At 36.5% G+C, this 18,752-nt stretch overlaps 1 protein-coding gene across 1 annotated transcript; it reads right to left on the bottom strand.

Annotated features, from left to right (window-relative positions):
* Positions 1 to 1,680: 1,680 nt before the first annotated feature.
* Positions 1,681 to 9,427, bottom strand: LOC106940976 (P2Y purinoceptor 4). Its single transcript, XM_015023880.1, has 2 exons — positions 9,201 to 9,427; positions 1,681 to 4,466 (listed from the first exon to the last, which is right to left on the bottom strand). The coding sequence occupies exon 2, from the start codon at positions 4,440 to 4,442 to the stop codon at positions 3,363 to 3,365; it is 1,080 nt and encodes a 359-aa protein (XP_014879366.1). The 5' UTR covers positions 4,443 to 4,466; positions 9,201 to 9,427; the 3' UTR covers positions 1,681 to 3,362.
* Between the last annotated feature and the right edge of the window lie 9,325 nt (positions 9,428 to 18,752).

Raw genomic sequence — 18,752 nt, 5'->3', positions numbered from 1 at the left:
GTGGATCGCTTTGTGGCATGTGGAAACAATCATCTCATCTTGAATATGAATAAAATAAGGCGATTATTGTATATTTAAAAAGAAACAGGGTTAGATCAAATCTTATTTCATTCATGGAAGGAGAAGTGGAGATGGTGGAGGAATGTAAATACCTCGATGTTCGCCTGGACAACAGACTGGACTGCAGACTCAACAGTGAAGTCATCCACAGAAAAAGAGAGAGCAGGCTGTACTTTTGAGGAAACTTTGGTCCTTCTGTGTTTGCATTAAGGTGCATCCTATATCCTATAAATGTGTGATATCTAGACTTAGCTTCAGCCTTTCCAGCTGTTTTGGACTTAGCATTAAGAAATTACATAAAAGTGAGAAGGTAAAAGAACATTAATTGTCTTAATAATAATAAATGCTATAAAACAAAAGTCTTTGCTTTTTATTTACATTTCTTCTTTCAAACGTTTCAGGTTTAAAGTTATACAAATGTGTTAACTCTGTCTGCATAGTTTCTGGCTGATTAAAAGTCAAATATACACTGTCATCCTTGGTTCTACACAATCAGTTCTCATATTCCAAACAAAACCTGTGTTGTGTCTACTTCAGTTTAATTGTTTCAGTTTCACTTTCTCCTAAAAAGTCACTTTGCAAACCTGACAAAGACACAACATGTTGATTTTAGCTGCATTTTCCTTTAGCAGGACATTTGGTATCAGATTTATTCAGTTTATGACCGTCCAACCATGAGGTTGTGAAGCTTTACGAGTAATATTAAACTGTAATTACTACATTAATAGTGTCTACAGTTCATATCATAGGAATACAGTGGGGCAGACAGATTTGTACGTACAAATGGGGTTATTTGTAGCAGTGAGTTACCAAAGTCATGAAATCTGCTTTAGTGAAACTATCCCAGAGTTAAAAAGACCTTGAAATTCCTTTCATCATTCCCAGAGGTAAAGAGAGGGAAGGAAAGCCAACTCTCCCCCATGTCGAGGTGTGGGCGACTTCTAAAAGCCAAAAAGTTTTTCAGGGTTGACTCTTAACTTTTCTCTCAAAGTTAAGGGGGGAAAAGTCGGCTGTGAATGTAGAAGGACAAAAACAGCTGTGTTGGAATCCGACACAGGACTTGTTGCAGCTGTTGTTTCCGAGCAACATGCAAACACTGCTTATAGACTGGGGAGGATTGTGTGACTGGCGTTTCATCTGTTAGACAACATCCAGATTTCATTCCTGGTTTTACTAACATATAAACAGCATGTTTAAATGACATATACCATAAGAAAGGGTTGCAGAAATAGTAGGACTCTATTTAATGAAAACTCATAAATCAGTCAGGCAGCAATTTCTTAAAATTTACTCTGGACATTATTGTAAATATTCACAGAAATAGAACTGTGCACTGATAGCATCAAACATGTTTACATACTTTAAATGCTGAAATTAGTCTTTTAATCTCAAATAGAAGTCAAGTCAGTCTTGCAACAAATCTGAAGAAGTGTCTTCAATCAGAGGCTTTTTAAAATTTGTAGCAAAACTGACCACTACTGGAGATTCTTCCAGTCCAAAGCACCAACATCCATGACAACTCGTTGAAGATACTTGGATCATATGAGTTGCAACAACGTTTTCTTTCACTTTGGTATAAATAAAATATTTGTGAATAGAACTGGATTAATGATAGAAATGAACACTCTCACATTAAACATTTATTATTCCATAAACCTTATAAACATTTAACAACAAAGCATTCAATTCAACATGTAAAGAATATTTAGATAGCATCTAAGTTCATGTTAGTAATTTCAGTTTTAGTTTATTGCATCTTACTGTACATGTAGATGTGTGGATTGCATTTCTAGCATGACTTCTCATAACAACATAAAAATGCATTAATTAAAAAAATATATTTAAGAATAAACCTTTGATTGAACAGCGAGAGGTAATACTGAAAGCTTATTAATCTCTTTTACTAATACACAATGAGAAGATTATATTTCATTGTATATGTTTTAACCTCTTTTCTGAATGGATAAAGTAGGACGTGATGGTTTCCTCCTGGTGCTTTTAGTTTGATAAATGAGTTTTCCATCCTGAAGAGCCACTATCCTTCAATTATTAGACGCATCTCTTCTCCAGTATATGGAAATTAAATGACTGAATTCCTTCATGAGCCTTTAGTTATTTAGCTTTGCATTCAAAGACTAACAAAAGTAGGTAAACCCTACCTATTGTCAAATTCCAGAATAAATATAACACAAATATTTATATCTATGTATTTTCCATGACTTACTGGTTATACTGTGTGCTCGTGTGCTCCAATTGCTCACTCTTTTAATACAGTTGAGCTCAAAATTATTTGGATTTTAAAATAATTTTTGATTATTTATTTAAAGTTTGATTCTGATATGGAGTTAGACAGACATCACTCAACAGGACAATGTAAAAGAGTGCCAATTTTGAAAAAGAAAAGTATCTACTTATATTTAGATTTCAATAAAAATGCAAAGTCAAAAATAATTTACACACTCCCTTAAAAGAAACAGAAAAACTATTGGGGTCACTGCAATCAAATCTTTCTTGCTATTTCAGTTTAGCTTTTTTGCATGTTTCTTCTGGTAGTTTGACTGTTTGTCTTTGGTGATGACCTCCCACCTCTCGCCAAAGCACCAGCCCAAATCTTTGTCTGACTTTGGCTGGCCCACTCTAACCAAGATCACTCTAAAACTAAATCTAAGGTGGGTATGAATAATTATGAGCCTAAATGCATTTTGTGCATCACATCGAGTACTGACGGTTTTCTTTCTCTCGCTAAACAAAAACAGATGAATTTATAAGCTTCCATTAACTCGTTTTGCTGGCAAGGACTGTGCATAGCATTACCATGACAACCAGTCATGTGTATACAGTACAACACTCAAAGGGACAATATTATTCACTTACACAAATGAACTACAGTTTCAGATTTCGTCAACAGGGAGAAAGATGTGAGCAGGATTTGAACACCAGATCTTGAGTTCAAGCCAAGAATCAAGTCTTAAGAACGAGTCCAAATAAAGTCAGGAATCTGTTTGTTGTGTAACCAAAGTGTTCCTGAAATCTGTGTCTCTGTATCTAAATACTGCTGTGGTGGCAAATCGTACACAGAAAAAGGAACCGTGTCTTTGATAAAAATAACCTTTGTGCATAGACGTGTCACTACAGTAAGAACTGAAAAAGTCTTTGAACATGTTAAAAAATATTTTCACATAAATCAGTAAATAAAAAAAACATACTTATAGAAAGTAAAATCTATGACAAAATAGTCTTTCAGGGGAAAGGTTTCACTACAAGTAGAAATACATTACACAGTTATTACTTTGTATTCTTCGCTATCTCTCAGCCTCTTCACTGGCTTTGGGAGCCGAGCCCTTACCCACCAGACCCAAACTGCTGTTCGGTATACTTTGATTGTATTTCAGGTTTCTTCTCCCTTTAAGAATGAAAATCATTTTGGAGCGGTAGTGATCTCCGGCCAGGAAGTACAAGATCGGATCGATGCAGCTGTTGATGCTTGCCAGCGGCCTGGTGATTTTGTAGGTGAAGTTCACGATGTTGAGGAACTCACAGTTGAGATTCAGCACACGGGATGTGTAGTAGAGAGTCCGTGTGATGTGAAATGGGACGAAGCTGACTGCGAAAACCACCAACACCACGATGATGAGCTTGATGGACTTCTGCCGCGACCTGGAGGTCTGCTGGCTGGAAGATAATCCTTGTCTGGGCTGACACAGGGTCCGCGCCATTAGACAGTAACACACCAAAATGACTATGAAGGGGACACCAAACAGCAGCACCATGACTACAGAACTGTAGTCAACGTACTGTTCGAAGGCTTCCTGACTGGTTGTGTCATGGCACAGCGTGTCATTGTCCCTCCTTGAGGTGGTGACGAATATGAGGTTGGGCACCAGGCAGACCGTCACGACACACCACACCGAGCCACACACCAGGTGAGCGTGACGGGACTTTACCTTAGTCAGCACTTTGATGGGGTGGCAGATGCCAAGATACCGATGCACACTGATGCATGTGAGGAAGAGGATGCTGCAGTAGAGATTGGCGTAGAAGAGGAAGCGGACTATTTTGCAGGCCGCCACGCCGAAGGGCCAGTCACTGCGGTTGGCGTAGTAGTAGATTAGAGTGGGCAGCGAGAGCACGTACAAAAAGTCGGACAGGGCGAGGTGGAACATGTACACGGTGCTAGGGTTCCACGGGCGCATCTTTATGAACATCCACAATGCCGTGGCATTGAGAACGAACCCAACAACAAAAACCAGGCCGTAGGACACAGGAAGCAGGATGTATTTAAACTCCTCATTAAAACGGCAGCTGGAGTTAAAGACTGATGTGAAAACCTCCGACTGGTTGTGTGAACTAGAGCTCCTGATGACCAGCTCCATGTTAGCCATGTTAAACACAGTAGACGACAAAACCTAAGAAGAAAAGAAAACATGGAGATATCAGGGTTTTCGTTGCATTAACACGTCAAAACAAACATCCATCGTCTACAGCCGCTTGTCTCTGCAAGGTCAATGGGTTGCTGGTGCCTAGCTTCAGCTGGCATTGGGTCAAAGGAGTGGGGCACTCTGGGTGGGGCAACACAGAGACATACAGAGTGAATGCACACTCACATGCGCAAATCTAAGGGCGGCTTAGAGCACTCACTTAACCCCCAGTCATGTTTTTAGACTGCGGGAGGAAGTCAGAGTACCCAGAGAGAAACCCTGCATGTATGTGGAGAACATGCAAAAATCTATGATGGCTTTAAAGCTTTATAATCCTTCATGATCTCCACTTACGTTACGGAATGAGAATTAAAAAACATAAATCACTAATCTTTCCACATCTAGAACCAAAATCCTAGACAGCAACAGACAGGACTTCATTGCTGCTCATGCTTGTTCTGAAAATATTACTCTAGATGCAGCACAAACAAATGAATTCCTGTATATCTTTAAACATGTCTTAATGTGATCAACCCAAAAGTCTAATTACATTCCGTAATGGAAAAAGCTATCCACTACAGAAGCCAAGAGGTTTGTCCGCATGTATTTATTCCCAATCATTTTCTTGAGATAACGAGTTAATTTCCTATTTTCTGCAGATATTTTTTCCAATGGTTTTCTTGAGATTAGTTCATTTCTCAATGTTTTCTTGAGATAAATTAATTTCCTGATGGTATTTTACAATTCTAAGAATTACTTGCTTTAATTAAGTTTTTCTAGTAGCTTTTCCAGCATGAACTGCATGTTTAAGATCATACAACAGCATTTCAATCTGATTTGACTGCAGTTTGCAAGGCCACTCTAAGACCTGTGTTTTGTTTTTATTTCTGTGCAGTTTTGACATTGACTTGCTGATGTACTTTGGACTAGAATTACCTTTTAGAGAGTAGAATTAATGATTCTATCAATCACAGCAAGTCATCCAGGACCTGAAGCAACAAAACAGCCCCGGATATGCTTACCTGTAGATATAATGTTCTTTTTCTGAGACATATGCTAGTTTTGCACCAGAAGTAGTGGAAAGCCTACCAGCAAAAAGGTTTCAATTTTGTCTTGTCAATCCACAGAATATTTTCTCGCAGCTCTTGAGGACCACAAAGATACTTTTTGGTAAATGTGAGACAGGCCGTTGTGTTCTTTTTGAGCAACAGCAGATTTCCCCTTTGAACTTTCACATGAGTGCCAGAAGAAAAAGAAAAATAAAAAGTCATTTTTTTCAATTATACTAGTTTTGATCTAAAACTACAGTAATATGATACCATCAAAACTCAGTGAGTTTCTTGGCTCCAAAAGGTCACACAATAGGAAAGCTGTCACCGATTCATAACATAGAAATGTCACTTGGTATTGAGAGACACTTATAGGACAAAATACTAGAATAGTTCATCTCAACTACTTTTTATATTTTTCTCTGATCAGTTACAACACAATAACTTCTGACATTATTTGCAAAACACATTCAGAGAGTTTGATGGAGTTTAAACATTGAGCTAATCTTAAATGCAACACAGAGCTGAACACAGATATTTACATGCTGTATAAAAAACACCAATCTTTTTTCCTGTTACATCAGACTTAATTAGCGTGGTTTCTGTGAGCAAAATGCAAAAATGTGTGAATGTGTTTGTAAGTGAAGTGTTTTGGGATCCTCTGGACTTAATCAAGCTTTGTACAAACACATTTATCATTTCCAAATTCAAAAAAGTGATTAAAAAAATCAGTTCCTGTTTATTTTGGCTTTTAGCAATTCTAAATAATTTTGGTAATCCAAAATGATCTAAAAGAGAAAAAGTTTAGAGTAATATCATATCAGACAGCAATAAAAAAAAATGCTTTGCGTCATTAATTATATATATTACACAACTGCATAAGAGTCATCTGCATATTTGAGCATGATCATCTCTAATGCCTCTTTAACTACTTCTCTGTATTTAATTAATAAAGAAAATTGCAGTCATCCTAAAACCGAACCTTGTTGTACATCCATCTTGCAGTTTTGAAAACTTAAGCGAACCCAAGCATATAATGTATAGCTTAATGTTTTACAACACCCAAACCGACGTACTGCAGTTTATTTTGATCTAGTTTTTCACACATCAACAATCATTTACATTAATACCTGTAAGACATTCTCTTGATGTTGTCACAGAACAGGCTAACTTAAACTAAGCTATTGTAGGATGTGGCTTAGAGTTGCTTGTTAAATTTAATCAGGGTTTCCCTGAAAATAAAGTCATTACGAAACATCCGTCTTTCATTCATCACAAGTGATGTTTTCACAGATGTGCAACTTGCTTGCGGTTTTCATACTAATGAACCCCAGATGTTTGCTTTCTAGTTATCTCCATTAAACAAGACTATCCAGTCTGACATGCTGGTCAAGAAAAACACCAAATCATTTTAAAAATCTGTGAAAATGAGTAGGGAAAAGTTTACTTTGGTTTAAGTTAATTTATCTCAAAACTTTAAGGTTTGTGTCTCAAATTACCACAAAGTAATGTTTAACTCAGTGAGTGATCCAGGTTTGAAGGAGAAAGAAACACTCACACTGTAAGAATTTCACAACTCTTACAACCGCGTAAGAGTTGTAAAAATATAACACATGCCAAAGACTTTACATCACATGGATGATACTCTTCTTCAGAAAAGGTAGTAAAAACAGGTTCCTCTTGTTTTTCTTTTTGCTTCTGGCAGCAGTTTGTCATTGTTATGTTGTTTACTTCATACCTTAATGAAGGAGTAAGACCAAGCTCCTCCTGGAAGTTTCATAAAAACACTTTTCTGGTTGGGGGGTAAAGATTCGGCATTTCCCTTTCTCATCAAATGCCCAGTTAAATCATAAACCCAGAAACATATTCCAAAATGATCTACATGTTTTACTTAAATTTACAAGACACTGTAAAATGGACACGTTGAAGCTCATACCAGCACACAGTAATAAACTCCATTATGATAATAAAGGCTCATTTTCTGTAAGGTACTGTTTTCTAAACAAACTTAAACCCTACAACATAATCCACATTTCAGTGAATTCATTAAATTAATGGGCAATAAATCCCACATTAAGAAAAAAAGTGTTTATTATTTTGTTTGTTTTTAAAAAAGAAATCACTGTTGCCACATTTATTGCCACTCCTAAGACGTCCAATGAAGATATGCTTTACTCAATCACTTTAGCAGGTTTTAATTAATCTACAACTTTCTGTTATAGAAACAGAAAACAGAAAAAGAAAAAAATGCCATTCAACTAAAGAAGATATGCCTTGAACCCTTGCAAAGCAATGCAAATGGCTGCAAAAAAAGCTATTCATTTTGCTGATCTACAGTCGGTAAAACAACTGGAGGGTTGCACAGAAGAAATCTAAATTTTTTCCCACCGCTCACTGTGAGGGGAAGGTCGAAGAAGGAAACAAACAAAAACAACATCATTATTAGAGGAGAGATTATGCTCGAGCCGAACCAGGATTTTATTTGTAGTTGTTTTTCTTTACAGAGGTGCTATTAAATGTTGCAGGCGCTGTGACCATGTGTGCAACGTTCCACCATTTCACTGCTAAGCACAACATTCCAGTGTTTTTATGCCACCGCACTACACACTCTTGTAACTTATTCTAAGCAGACCACAATCAAAACAACCAGTTTCAACGTTTAATAAAGCTGGTTCTAGATCCAACTGGTTCTAGAACTAGTTCATAATGTGGTTGAGGAATTGCTTTTTATGAACAATTACTCCTTCTGGTTTTCTGCAACAAAGTTGGCTGCTACTTTTTCACTTCTGGACTGTTGTCATTGTGCCAATAAGGTGTTGTTGTTTTCTTTACAACTGGGGGAAAGTGTTAGCATCTCAAAAGCTCACATGATATCTGAAGTATGACCTCAAAACCCAGAGGAGTACGAAAGGAGACTTCATCGCTGCAGAGCACCAAGTTTCTCTGTCTGGTTTTCTATCCAACCCTAAAGTGAGACTTAAGGGGGAATGGCAAAAGCAAATGATGCAGATTAGCAATGCTTGCTAACAAGGGATGGTGTCATCCAGGTCATGTTATCATGAAATATTGTCTTTCTGTGTCCTGGATATTCAGCTGTTTGCATGTCATTAGTGTCATATGGCAACAGTGTCCTCAGTCAGAAGCTTCTTCGGATTCGTTGCATGACTGACCGCTACTGGAGATCTTTCTTGCCCATCTCACTTCCATCTACAACTACTCTATTAAGATACTTGGACGATATTACTTATGAAAACATTTAAAGTGTTTTTAAAATTAAACGTCCTTATTACATTACATTAAGTTCTGTAAGTTGATCTCAGCCTAAAAGAAATACAAATAATTATCAGATCCTCTCACTAAATAATGTTTGTAAACATGTTTTTAAATAAAGCTAAATATGTAGCCCATATTTAATTTTTTTAATGAAACTCACTTTCTCTTTATTTCACTAACTTGTTCCGCTCTGTTGAGAGCTTACACTGGGGAAACGGAAAGAAATACAGAAAAAAGACCGACATTGTTCGTTTTTATTATCCTCGATTATGGTTTTCATAGATAGCTCATATTCCTGTTCGCGTTTTTATCCGAACTAAGCATCTGGTTTTGCGGATTTTGCGCAGTTCAGTCAAGCCTTTGAAAACAAAGTTGAGTGAACGCGGCTGCCTGCACTCACCTAAGCAGGATCCTAACCGCGTTGCTGTCAGGAAGCTCTGATCCTCGAAAGTTGTTTATTTCCCTTCTCCACTTGTTTCTGATGCCTGGAGCAAAAAAAAAAAAAAAAAAAAAAGCGCTTCGTTGGTGCCTTTCCGTTGGTGTCCAGAAGCGACTGTTTAGGTTCACGCTTGTTGCAATTTGTGGTAGGAAGCTGGGGGTTGGAGTCCATGGCAGCGCAGCCAGAGACGTCAGTCAACACTGAGAGGAGTGAGCATGGGGGAGGAAATGGAAGCTGGGGAGGGAGCAACCCAAAACGAAGAGAAAGAGGAGAAATTGTAGGGTGTCATCTTTCGTTTAGAGCTTTAATAATCCCGTTTATGAATGTAAAATACACGCCATGTCAATTAGAGTAAGGGAGAAAATGGAGTTAAAGCTATATTTCTGTAGAGTAGTGGTGCCCAAGGGTTGGGGTCAGGACCCTAAAGTGGGTCGTGGAAATCTGGGTATGCGGCCATAAACACTTCTCCAGATATGACTGCAAATGACAACCAAGCATCTGCAATTTAAGGTTCCATTTACCAGGAAGTGGAGGGAGAATGATAAATTCTTAGCACAACCATAATCTCCACGTGTATTATGACCAAAAGCTTCAGTAGCTCCATCAAATCACCAAAACACCAAAACACAAAGGGCTACACATTTATAAACTGGAATCTGACTTTTCAAAGTTACTTTGGAGAAAAGTCATACTCTCTTATACCAGCTTCATCTTCTATAAACGCTGTTTCCAAGTCTGATTGTTATGGAAGCCCACTTCCAACACTGATGATAAAAAGTGTATTATGGCATATCTACCTCATCATTATGAGATAATTTGTCTATTTTTTTCCTCTTCTTTTGACATGGGATTTTGCCAAAACTTGCTGGATTTCACGGTTTGTAAATCCACTTCTGAAGTATTGCCTCAGGTTAGCAACATCCATTTCTTCCTATGAATTTGTCATTCACCTCTTTAGAATGCCACAGAGCCAATTAAAGGTAACTTGTAGTTACAAGATACTGTCTCATAATGGTGAGACACAAGTTTGTTTTTTTTTCATCAGTCACAGAAATGGGCTTCCATAGGTTACAAACACTGCCAACTCTTTTAATTTTCTCAAGTAGTGTTAATAAATCTCTTCTTTTAAAACAGGATAAACTTCCTTTTTTTCAGTGCCACTGTAAAAAACAGTAACCAACTGATTTTAAAATGGCAGATAAAAGTTATGGTGCAAGAATGCTGCCAACACAAAGGTGTGATGAATTCAATAAACTCTTTTCCTCAAATAAGTTACACAAAAATTCAGAATACAATGGAGACAGTAATCAGATTACTTTAACATTTATAGTAAGAATACCAATTGACTTGAAAATACGTCATACTTGTTCTGACTGGATAATTAAACCTGTTTTTCATGGTTGTGTTGAAATGTCAGTTAGAACCTTGTTTGCCCCCTTCAGCAAGTTATGGCCCGTCTTGATTAATGGTTTATAAAAACAAATCATGTTTGGTTTTTTTCTCTGCAGCCTTATCAGAAAGGAGGTCTACTGAACGAAGCAACGTTTTGACCAGTTTTATATATTTCTCCATCACTTTGGGAAAAGCAAAACAGAATTTTAATCTGAATATCTAACAGAAAACACATTTTATTTCTCTTTTTTCCAGTTGGGATGATACAACATTCTTGCATTCCCACAATTTTGTCTTTCACAATCCATTCTGTCAAGTTTTAAATCATTCTAGTTTTCAAAGAGGAGCACACATTTGCCTAAATGTGCTTTTTGCAAACCAGAACCACATTTTGATCAGGGAAAAGAACTCACACACAATTATTCAAGGTGTAAATGTTCAAATGTTTAATCATCTGGGGATCTTACCAGTCACAAGTCTGCTTCCAGATGCTGCAGCATAAAACTAAAAATAACAGATGTTGTTATTGAAGCAGACTGCAACAATATATTGCTGTTAAAATAAAAATAATGCCAACTCAACTCTGGGAGTGTTTTCTGAAAACCAGCACAGGAAAAGTTTTGTCAAAGTTGCGGCAACTACTAGCAACTTCACATGACTTTGATATTCAGAAAGTATTAAAGTAATGTTATAACTTATAAATGAAGATAATTTATCTGACAATGACCAAGGAGTTAAAATTGCAAAAAAAAGTGAAGGGGATTTTTTTTTCTTTTCGTTTCAATATTTTTTAAAATAATAAATTTGGGTAATGTAACAGTTTACAAAACATTCTGGGGGTAAAATGTTCAAAAATCAACAAAGTAAGTAATAAACATTACAACAGCATCTGAAACCATTTGTTTATATATACTGTACAAAATTGCAAATTACTTTTTAAACTATCTGACATTAAATCACTTAATCAAAACTTGAGTTACATAGAGGCATACCTGTGTCCATACTTTAGGCAAGACCAGAAAAACATAATTATTATTGTATTATTCCTTGTGTGACATCATATCATATCATAAAGTGAATTATTGACCTCTAAAGGTTTATTAAATCTGTCCAAGGAATTATGTGCAAGTATAAATACCATTGGAATGTCCATCCATTATACTGTTCACCAAATAGATGGGCTTATGGAAATACTCTCAACATTTTTGGTCCCAGTAATGAAGTTTAAAAGTCAGTTCTAAATACCCAGGAAATGCTTGTAAACTTATAACTTAGAGGCCAGTGGGGGAAAAAATGGTCTGATAATTATTTCTCATTAATGTTGAGATGTTTGAAGAAAATTACTGAACGATGCTGAGAGAAAATCAAACAATTTCCAGGAAGTTTACACAAAGAAATACACAAAATTAGAACAAAACAGACATCCATCATGTGATTCAGTCGGGTCCAGTTTCTGGCTCGACTGGAAGTTTTGTTTCACATCAAACACACCCTTTGATGTGAAACAAACCAGTATGGATGGGCACCTGATTACGAACAGATTTTTAGATTATGATGGAGTCACACAACGTTGCACAAGCAGTGAGCTAAAGGGAATCTAAAGTTGGCCAGTTACCAAAGCTCTCTTGTTTTGTCCAGTGCAGATGGCTTTCTTATAAGTCCTAAAGTACAACAACCGTTTGGGATGTCAAAATCATTCATCCTTTTAACAGAATAACTTGTTACTTTGAGACAGATTCTGGCTAAACTGGGAGTACATTGTGTCCACATGATAAAATCCAGCTGGTTCGCTGAAATGAGGTGAAAACCAAAACTTTCCTGGAGAAAGTTGTGAAATATTAAAAAAAAAGAAGAAATATTTCACTTATGCACAATGAAGTTTAGCTCTCATGCGATCCAAACCAACAAAATCGCTATAAGCATATAAACAAAAAAGCCCCACTGACAGATATCGTTAAAGTTAAAAAATGTTTTCTTCCACATGCTCAGCACATTTTACTGCTAATTTTAAAACTTTCACAACTCTGTTGGGTAATGGTTGTGCTTTGTCTTGTGATTCTACTTCTTTCAGTAAACTAGTGGAAAAATGAGGTCATCATTGGTGTAATTTGCTATCAGGTGAAACAATTTGCAATGAAAACTTGCTTAAGCAGATATTACAAAAATGCTAACCCCCCCACAAAAAAAACAGCCGGAACCAAATGCACATGAATAAACATTTACTATCTGTAGTTGTGGCACTTTGACTTGTGTCTGAGTTATTTATCTTAGGTTTTTAGGTTTTTATTGAAGATTCACACAGCAAGGCGTGGAATGATAAGGTCTAGTCATAAAGAAATAAAATCCAGGCAGATGTGCACTGCAGCTGAAGACGATAAACTCAGATTAAATCTGAAGGTTTACTTAATAAGTTACTAAAGCCTCAAATGTCAGTGAACCTAACCGGTTTTATTGGAATAACCTATGCTGACAAGAGCAGAAAATACTTTGTAACTCATTTAAATTATTTTATACTGATGTAAGTAAAGCATTACAGTAGCGTTATATGTGATACAAGTGTCATATTGTTAAAATCTTTGACTACATATCAACAATATGGCAACAAATCAGGAATCACATCCATAGTAATGATTATATTGTAATGACAATTGACAGATTTATAATTTTCATAAAGAAGATACAAAATATGGGTGTTTATAAACCATAGTGTGATTAAAATCAACTGATTTAAGTAATGTTGTTCTGTATGGCTGTAAATGGTTAAGTCCTGCCTAAAGAGAAAAAAAATATAGATCCTACTTCATATTTTTTTCAAAGAGGATTTTAGAAAAACTTGTTTTGATTGAGTGAGTCAACTAATGAGTTTCAGTCTCGTTTGAGACCAACTACAGTACAGAAGCAGTAGAGCTAACGCTGGTCCTTTTGGTTGAGGTCTGCTTTGCATAATTACAATTCTTTAGCTGTCAATTAAATGTGGTGTTCCCCAAGGCTCAATATACGGTCCCATTCCTTTCCATCTGTACATCCTGTCTCTTGGGGATGAGAGACACATGTCCATAGTTATGCAGATGATACTCGGTTTTATATTACTGTGTGTCCTGATGCCACAAAACCCTTAGATCCCATTTTCAACTGCATCTTTGACATCAGCAGATGGTTGGTGGAAGATTTTCTACAGCTCAGCCTGAACAAAGCAGATTCACAAGTTATTAGTCAGAGTTGGTTCTGACACCTCCCCCATGTGGGGTTGTGAAGGACCTTGGTGTTATCTTAAATTTAAAATCACACAGAATTCCAGGAGTGTGACAGTTTCTCTCTCAAGCCAGAGAATCTTGACTCACATTTTCATCATTAAAGCCTCATTCTGACCGATAATTCCTGGTTCAGTTCTAGCTAAATTGCCTCCATCGGTAATGTGCTCCTCGCTATGTGGGTGTGGAACTGGGTGGGAACTGATCTGTGGTCAGTCATTCTGTGCTCTCCAAAATGTCTCTTTGTATTTGTTCATTGCATCACATTCACTGCAATTAATACAAAACTCACCTGCATGTGTTTTTTTTTTTTGGAGAACCAAAGAGAATTTACATAACTTAGGTACAAAGGAAAGTCGCTTTGACTTCCAGTGCCTTTCAGGATTTATTTAAATAATATTTTTATGATTTTTTTTTTTTAAGTTTTGCATTCAAAGTTTTAAAAACAGACTTTTTTAAACCAAAGTCTACAAATGAGTGTTTTTGTAATTGATTTTATTATTTTTAACCATTTATTTCTTTTAGGTGTCAGTTGATTATTTTTGACTCTTATTTTTTGTTTATGTATTGAACTTTCTTGCTTTTACCAGCTTTGCTAATTTAGTTTACTGTTTTCTTTCTACTTATTTCTCTGTGGCTTTTTATATTGCCAGTGTTTTCAATTTCAGCTATAACAGTTTCCTCTGTTGCCATGGTTACAGTTTAGCGGGTGCTCATGGGACGTTTCTCTGGGTGGGCGGGTTTTTGTTCGATGTATGAAAAGAGTTTTCGAAACTAAGATTGATTTATTGATTGACTGATCTATAAAGTAAAAAAAAAATCTTCTCCCAAAATTCTCTAAAATATTTTTTATCTGACATCAGCTCAATTTTGTGCCACAAACTAATTGACTTATTTGGCTGCTTCTTCAGTGTCCCACTCGACTTGCATTAATAAAAAAAAAAATACAAAAAAAAAATGTTGGAAAACTGCAGGAACTGAATCATCAGTAGGTTTAGGGTTTTGTGGGAATATATTTCTCTTCACAAATTTGAAAAACTCTTCAGCACCATCTGTAAAAAAGAGAAAAAATATGTCAAAACGTATAAAACGATTTAGAAATTAAACATTTGACTATATTGACAGAATATTTACAATCCTGTCAATTAAAATGTGAGACAGAGAAACTGTCTGAGCCTCTGTACTGCAACAGATTCATAAGTTAAAACTACTTTTATTATTGTTTCACAGACCACAGTCATTTTAAAAATTAACCCTGTAAACTGCATCCAAATGACCAGGCTTCTAGAATAATGTCTCTGTTTTCCAAAAATGTTCCCTTGGATATGTCTGTTGGACTGTGCCTCCTATTTTAGACTGTCAATCTAGAAACTCCAGCCTTAATTGTAAAATGTCCCCACTCCAAATGCAAGTGTTGATGATCAATTTTTTCATTTTTTTCATGCTAGATGCAAATTCTGACATCTTTACTGTGATTTATCGATACACCACTGTTTCACACATTGCATCTTTTACACGCAAAATTCAAATTTACAAAGATTTCAAGACTGACCAACACACAACAGCATTCAACCGTGAAGAGAAATGATTTGTAAACAACAATCCAAACAGTGTCTGATCACTTATTAATTAGACAGAGTCCAGTTGTGTATAATGTAATATCAGTATATGCAGCTATAGATTCGTCAAAAGATTTGCAGAATAAAGAATGAACACTACACTTATATTTTCATTTGTAAAATAAAATAAAAGAAAAGTTAGGATTGTGAAGACAGCCAGTTAGACTCAAATTGTTTGTCACTTCAAGCATTAACACTTGGAGTAAAACGGCACTTTAATGCAAACTGACAATGGATTTCAAATCTTTCTGTTTGGAGTTGATGCATGTGAAAACAGCCTTTTCCTTTACGTACAGTTCACAAGTCGATACACAGGTTGTAACACTCATCAGGAGGAATAAAAAGAATAAATCACTGAAGTGGAAGGTAACCTCAAGAGAAACATTGGAGAAATAAATGAAAAGCGCTCTGCCGCATTGATTCTTTCACCTCTATAATAGAAGCACCGATGCTTCCCTGCAAACACTGTTCTGCTCGGAGACGAAGTGCGTTTTCATGTGAACTGGTGACTTTTTCTGCACATGAACTGCTTTGGCTTATGTTAATTTAATGATTTGCAGTTATATAGCAGCTTTAACCTTGATGTCTCTGCGAAGCTTTTCACAGCGTTTCTTATTCAACTGATTCATACACACACTGTTAAAGAAGCCATGCCAGGTGTCGGCCTGTCTTCAGGAGCAACGTGGGTGGCCAGAAGCTGTCAGCATTTTGAAGGGACAGGTTATCAGTGCTACAAAGGCTTCTCATTTGTATTGATTCAGGAGCTTTAATTCATTAATTTCAGTCAAAACTCAGCTAACACATGTAGCCCATCATATTTAATGCTACTGCCAAACTCAGTGGTGCATAGAGTACCCAAAAATTGTACTCAAGAAAGAGTAGCACTTGAACACATTTATACTCAAGTAAAACTAAAATGTAGCTGTCTAAGAAATTACCCAAGTAAGAGTAAAAAAGGATTTGATTAAAAAAAAGAAATCTGCTCAAGTACTCAGTAACTTATCAAAGTAAATTATTATTCATTTCATATTTAAGAATTACATCATCATACAGATCAAAATATTAAGATAAGTGGAAATTTTGGCATTTTAAGAACAAAAATGACAATACTTCATATAAGTAATAAAAAATAACAAAATCAGACAAAATAGGTTTTCCAAATCAATTTCTTTCAATAAAAAACTCATGAAACTTTAACAGAAACTGCAGGTGTGTGTCTGCGTCTGGTGAATTTTTGGTTAAAACGTGTTTGTTTTTCATTCAGTGGGTGGAAAATCTAGAAATTTTACTCAAGAGTAGAAAAACTTCATAATAAAATCACTCAAGTAAAACTAAACAGCCCAGCGCAGCAAAAAATACTCCTAAAAGTAATTTTTTCAATAAAGTCACAATCAAATGTAATCGGGTAACTAGTTCCAACTCTGGCCAAACTGCTGTCATGGTCAAACAATATGGCAGCTGTTTCTCATGTTCCTGTGGAAAACTGGATGAAGATCAAAGACATTTTGTCAAAAGCATTTATTGTAAGATATTAAATGAAAGTAAAGAGTCAGTATTTACAGAATTGACCCTTCATCTTCTCAACTTCTGCTACTCATTCTGGCATAACAGAAATGTATACAAGTACTGGGCCAAATCTTGACTGACAGTGACCCACTCCCCACTTCAAAGCAAAAGATGTTTTTGTTGAACAGATGCAGCTTGTGTGCAATCTTCCTCACAAAGCTGTCGCCCAAAAGCCTTCGCCCCTCATTGTAAATACAGATACGCTTACAGTCACCTTCTGCCAGAGTTGTCCTGGAGTTTGTGTGTAAAGTTTGGACATAAAGAAATCCTGTTCACTGCAAGTGAACTTTAGTTATTTCAGGTAACTGTTGCTAACAGGAGAAGAAAATGAATCATTGGAGGGATTTCACCTTGACTCTTTCACAGCTTCACCTTTTCTTCTCATACAGCTGCTTTGAAATGAAGTTACTTTATGAAATTCCAACAAAAATTAATGCAAAACTGGATGGAAATAAATCATGCAACATCACAGAAGCTTATAAAAACAATGCAACAGCTGAAAGTGGTCCAGTGAAATATTAGCGTTTACCAATGTGGTTTATGTTGTTGCATAAGCAAACTTCCCATTTCAAATAATGAATGATAAAATTCAACGTTTAAAAACTGAAACTTGAAAAGAACTTGACCATAAAAAGCTAAACCATGTGGTTCTTTCACACTTTTTTATATCTTTTATAAACTACAACAGTGCATACTTATCAAGAAGAAACATCCAAATGAACTCTTAAAGGATTTAAGTCTTTTCACGCGTTTCTTCGTTTGATTCTAACTTGGCCAAGACTTTACAACACTCCCACAGGTGATGATGATGATGATGATGATGCACTCATGGTTAGCTGGTCAGTGACTTAGCGGTCACTGACACAGACCTGCAGTCAGCTGAGTTGTTTGGTCCTGCCTTAATAAGTAACTACATCCCCTGAATGCTGCACACACAAAACACAGCCAGACTCAGACAATATTCAGGAGTTATTTTTAGGAACTGGATCTTCTCTGCTGCAGTCTGTTATTACACAGAAGTGAGATGAGATGGAAAACATAAGGTGATGTTGTGGACATGGATATTGTAATGTCTGATCGTACAGGAGGGCTTTTTTTTTTTGGAAAGACTTGGGAGGAGCAGACGCGCCAAAAGACACCGAGTTTGAAAAACAAGTTTAATCTGTGGACTCCAGTAGCAGACGATCCACTGCAAACATCTAAACATGCCTACAACTGGAACGTAGGTATGTGATAACGTTTACTTTGTGCTGACCAGCACCCTGTAAAAGAGATGCTGGCTAGCGATCGGGGGGGACTCACTATGATTGGGCCAAGATTTCCTCACCATTCGGTTGTGCTGCAGTTTGAAATAAAACTTTGCTGTCCAACCAAAGTCATGCATGCAGAGTCTCATTCCTGAAGCATCACCACACCAACATCTGGAGGACTCTGACAGAAGACACCGCTATATCATTGTGCACATGGAAAAAAACTGCAGTCATTTTCTCCAAACCTCAGTCTAAATCTCCTAATTGACTTCTAAATATTGACATATTTGGTCAATCTCACATGGCTTAGCAGCACTAAATCACCAAGTCAGCGTAATCAAACAACGTATGAGCAGGATAACGCAGGACATTCGTAGAGCTCTGAAATGGAAACCAGAGGCCATAAATGGGAGATATCTCTTCCTGGCTGTTGCT

The sequence above is a fragment of the Poecilia latipinna genome, unplaced genomic scaffold, assembly GCF_001443285.1.
Source record: "Poecilia latipinna isolate Pla-1442-1.1 unplaced genomic scaffold, P_latipinna-1.0 Scaffold90, whole genome shotgun sequence".
Lineage (NCBI taxonomy): Eukaryota > Metazoa > Chordata > Actinopteri > Cyprinodontiformes > Poeciliidae > Poecilia > Poecilia latipinna.
The sequence above is the reverse complement of the archived record's forward strand: the minus strand, read 5'-3'. Positions and strand labels throughout refer to the sequence as shown.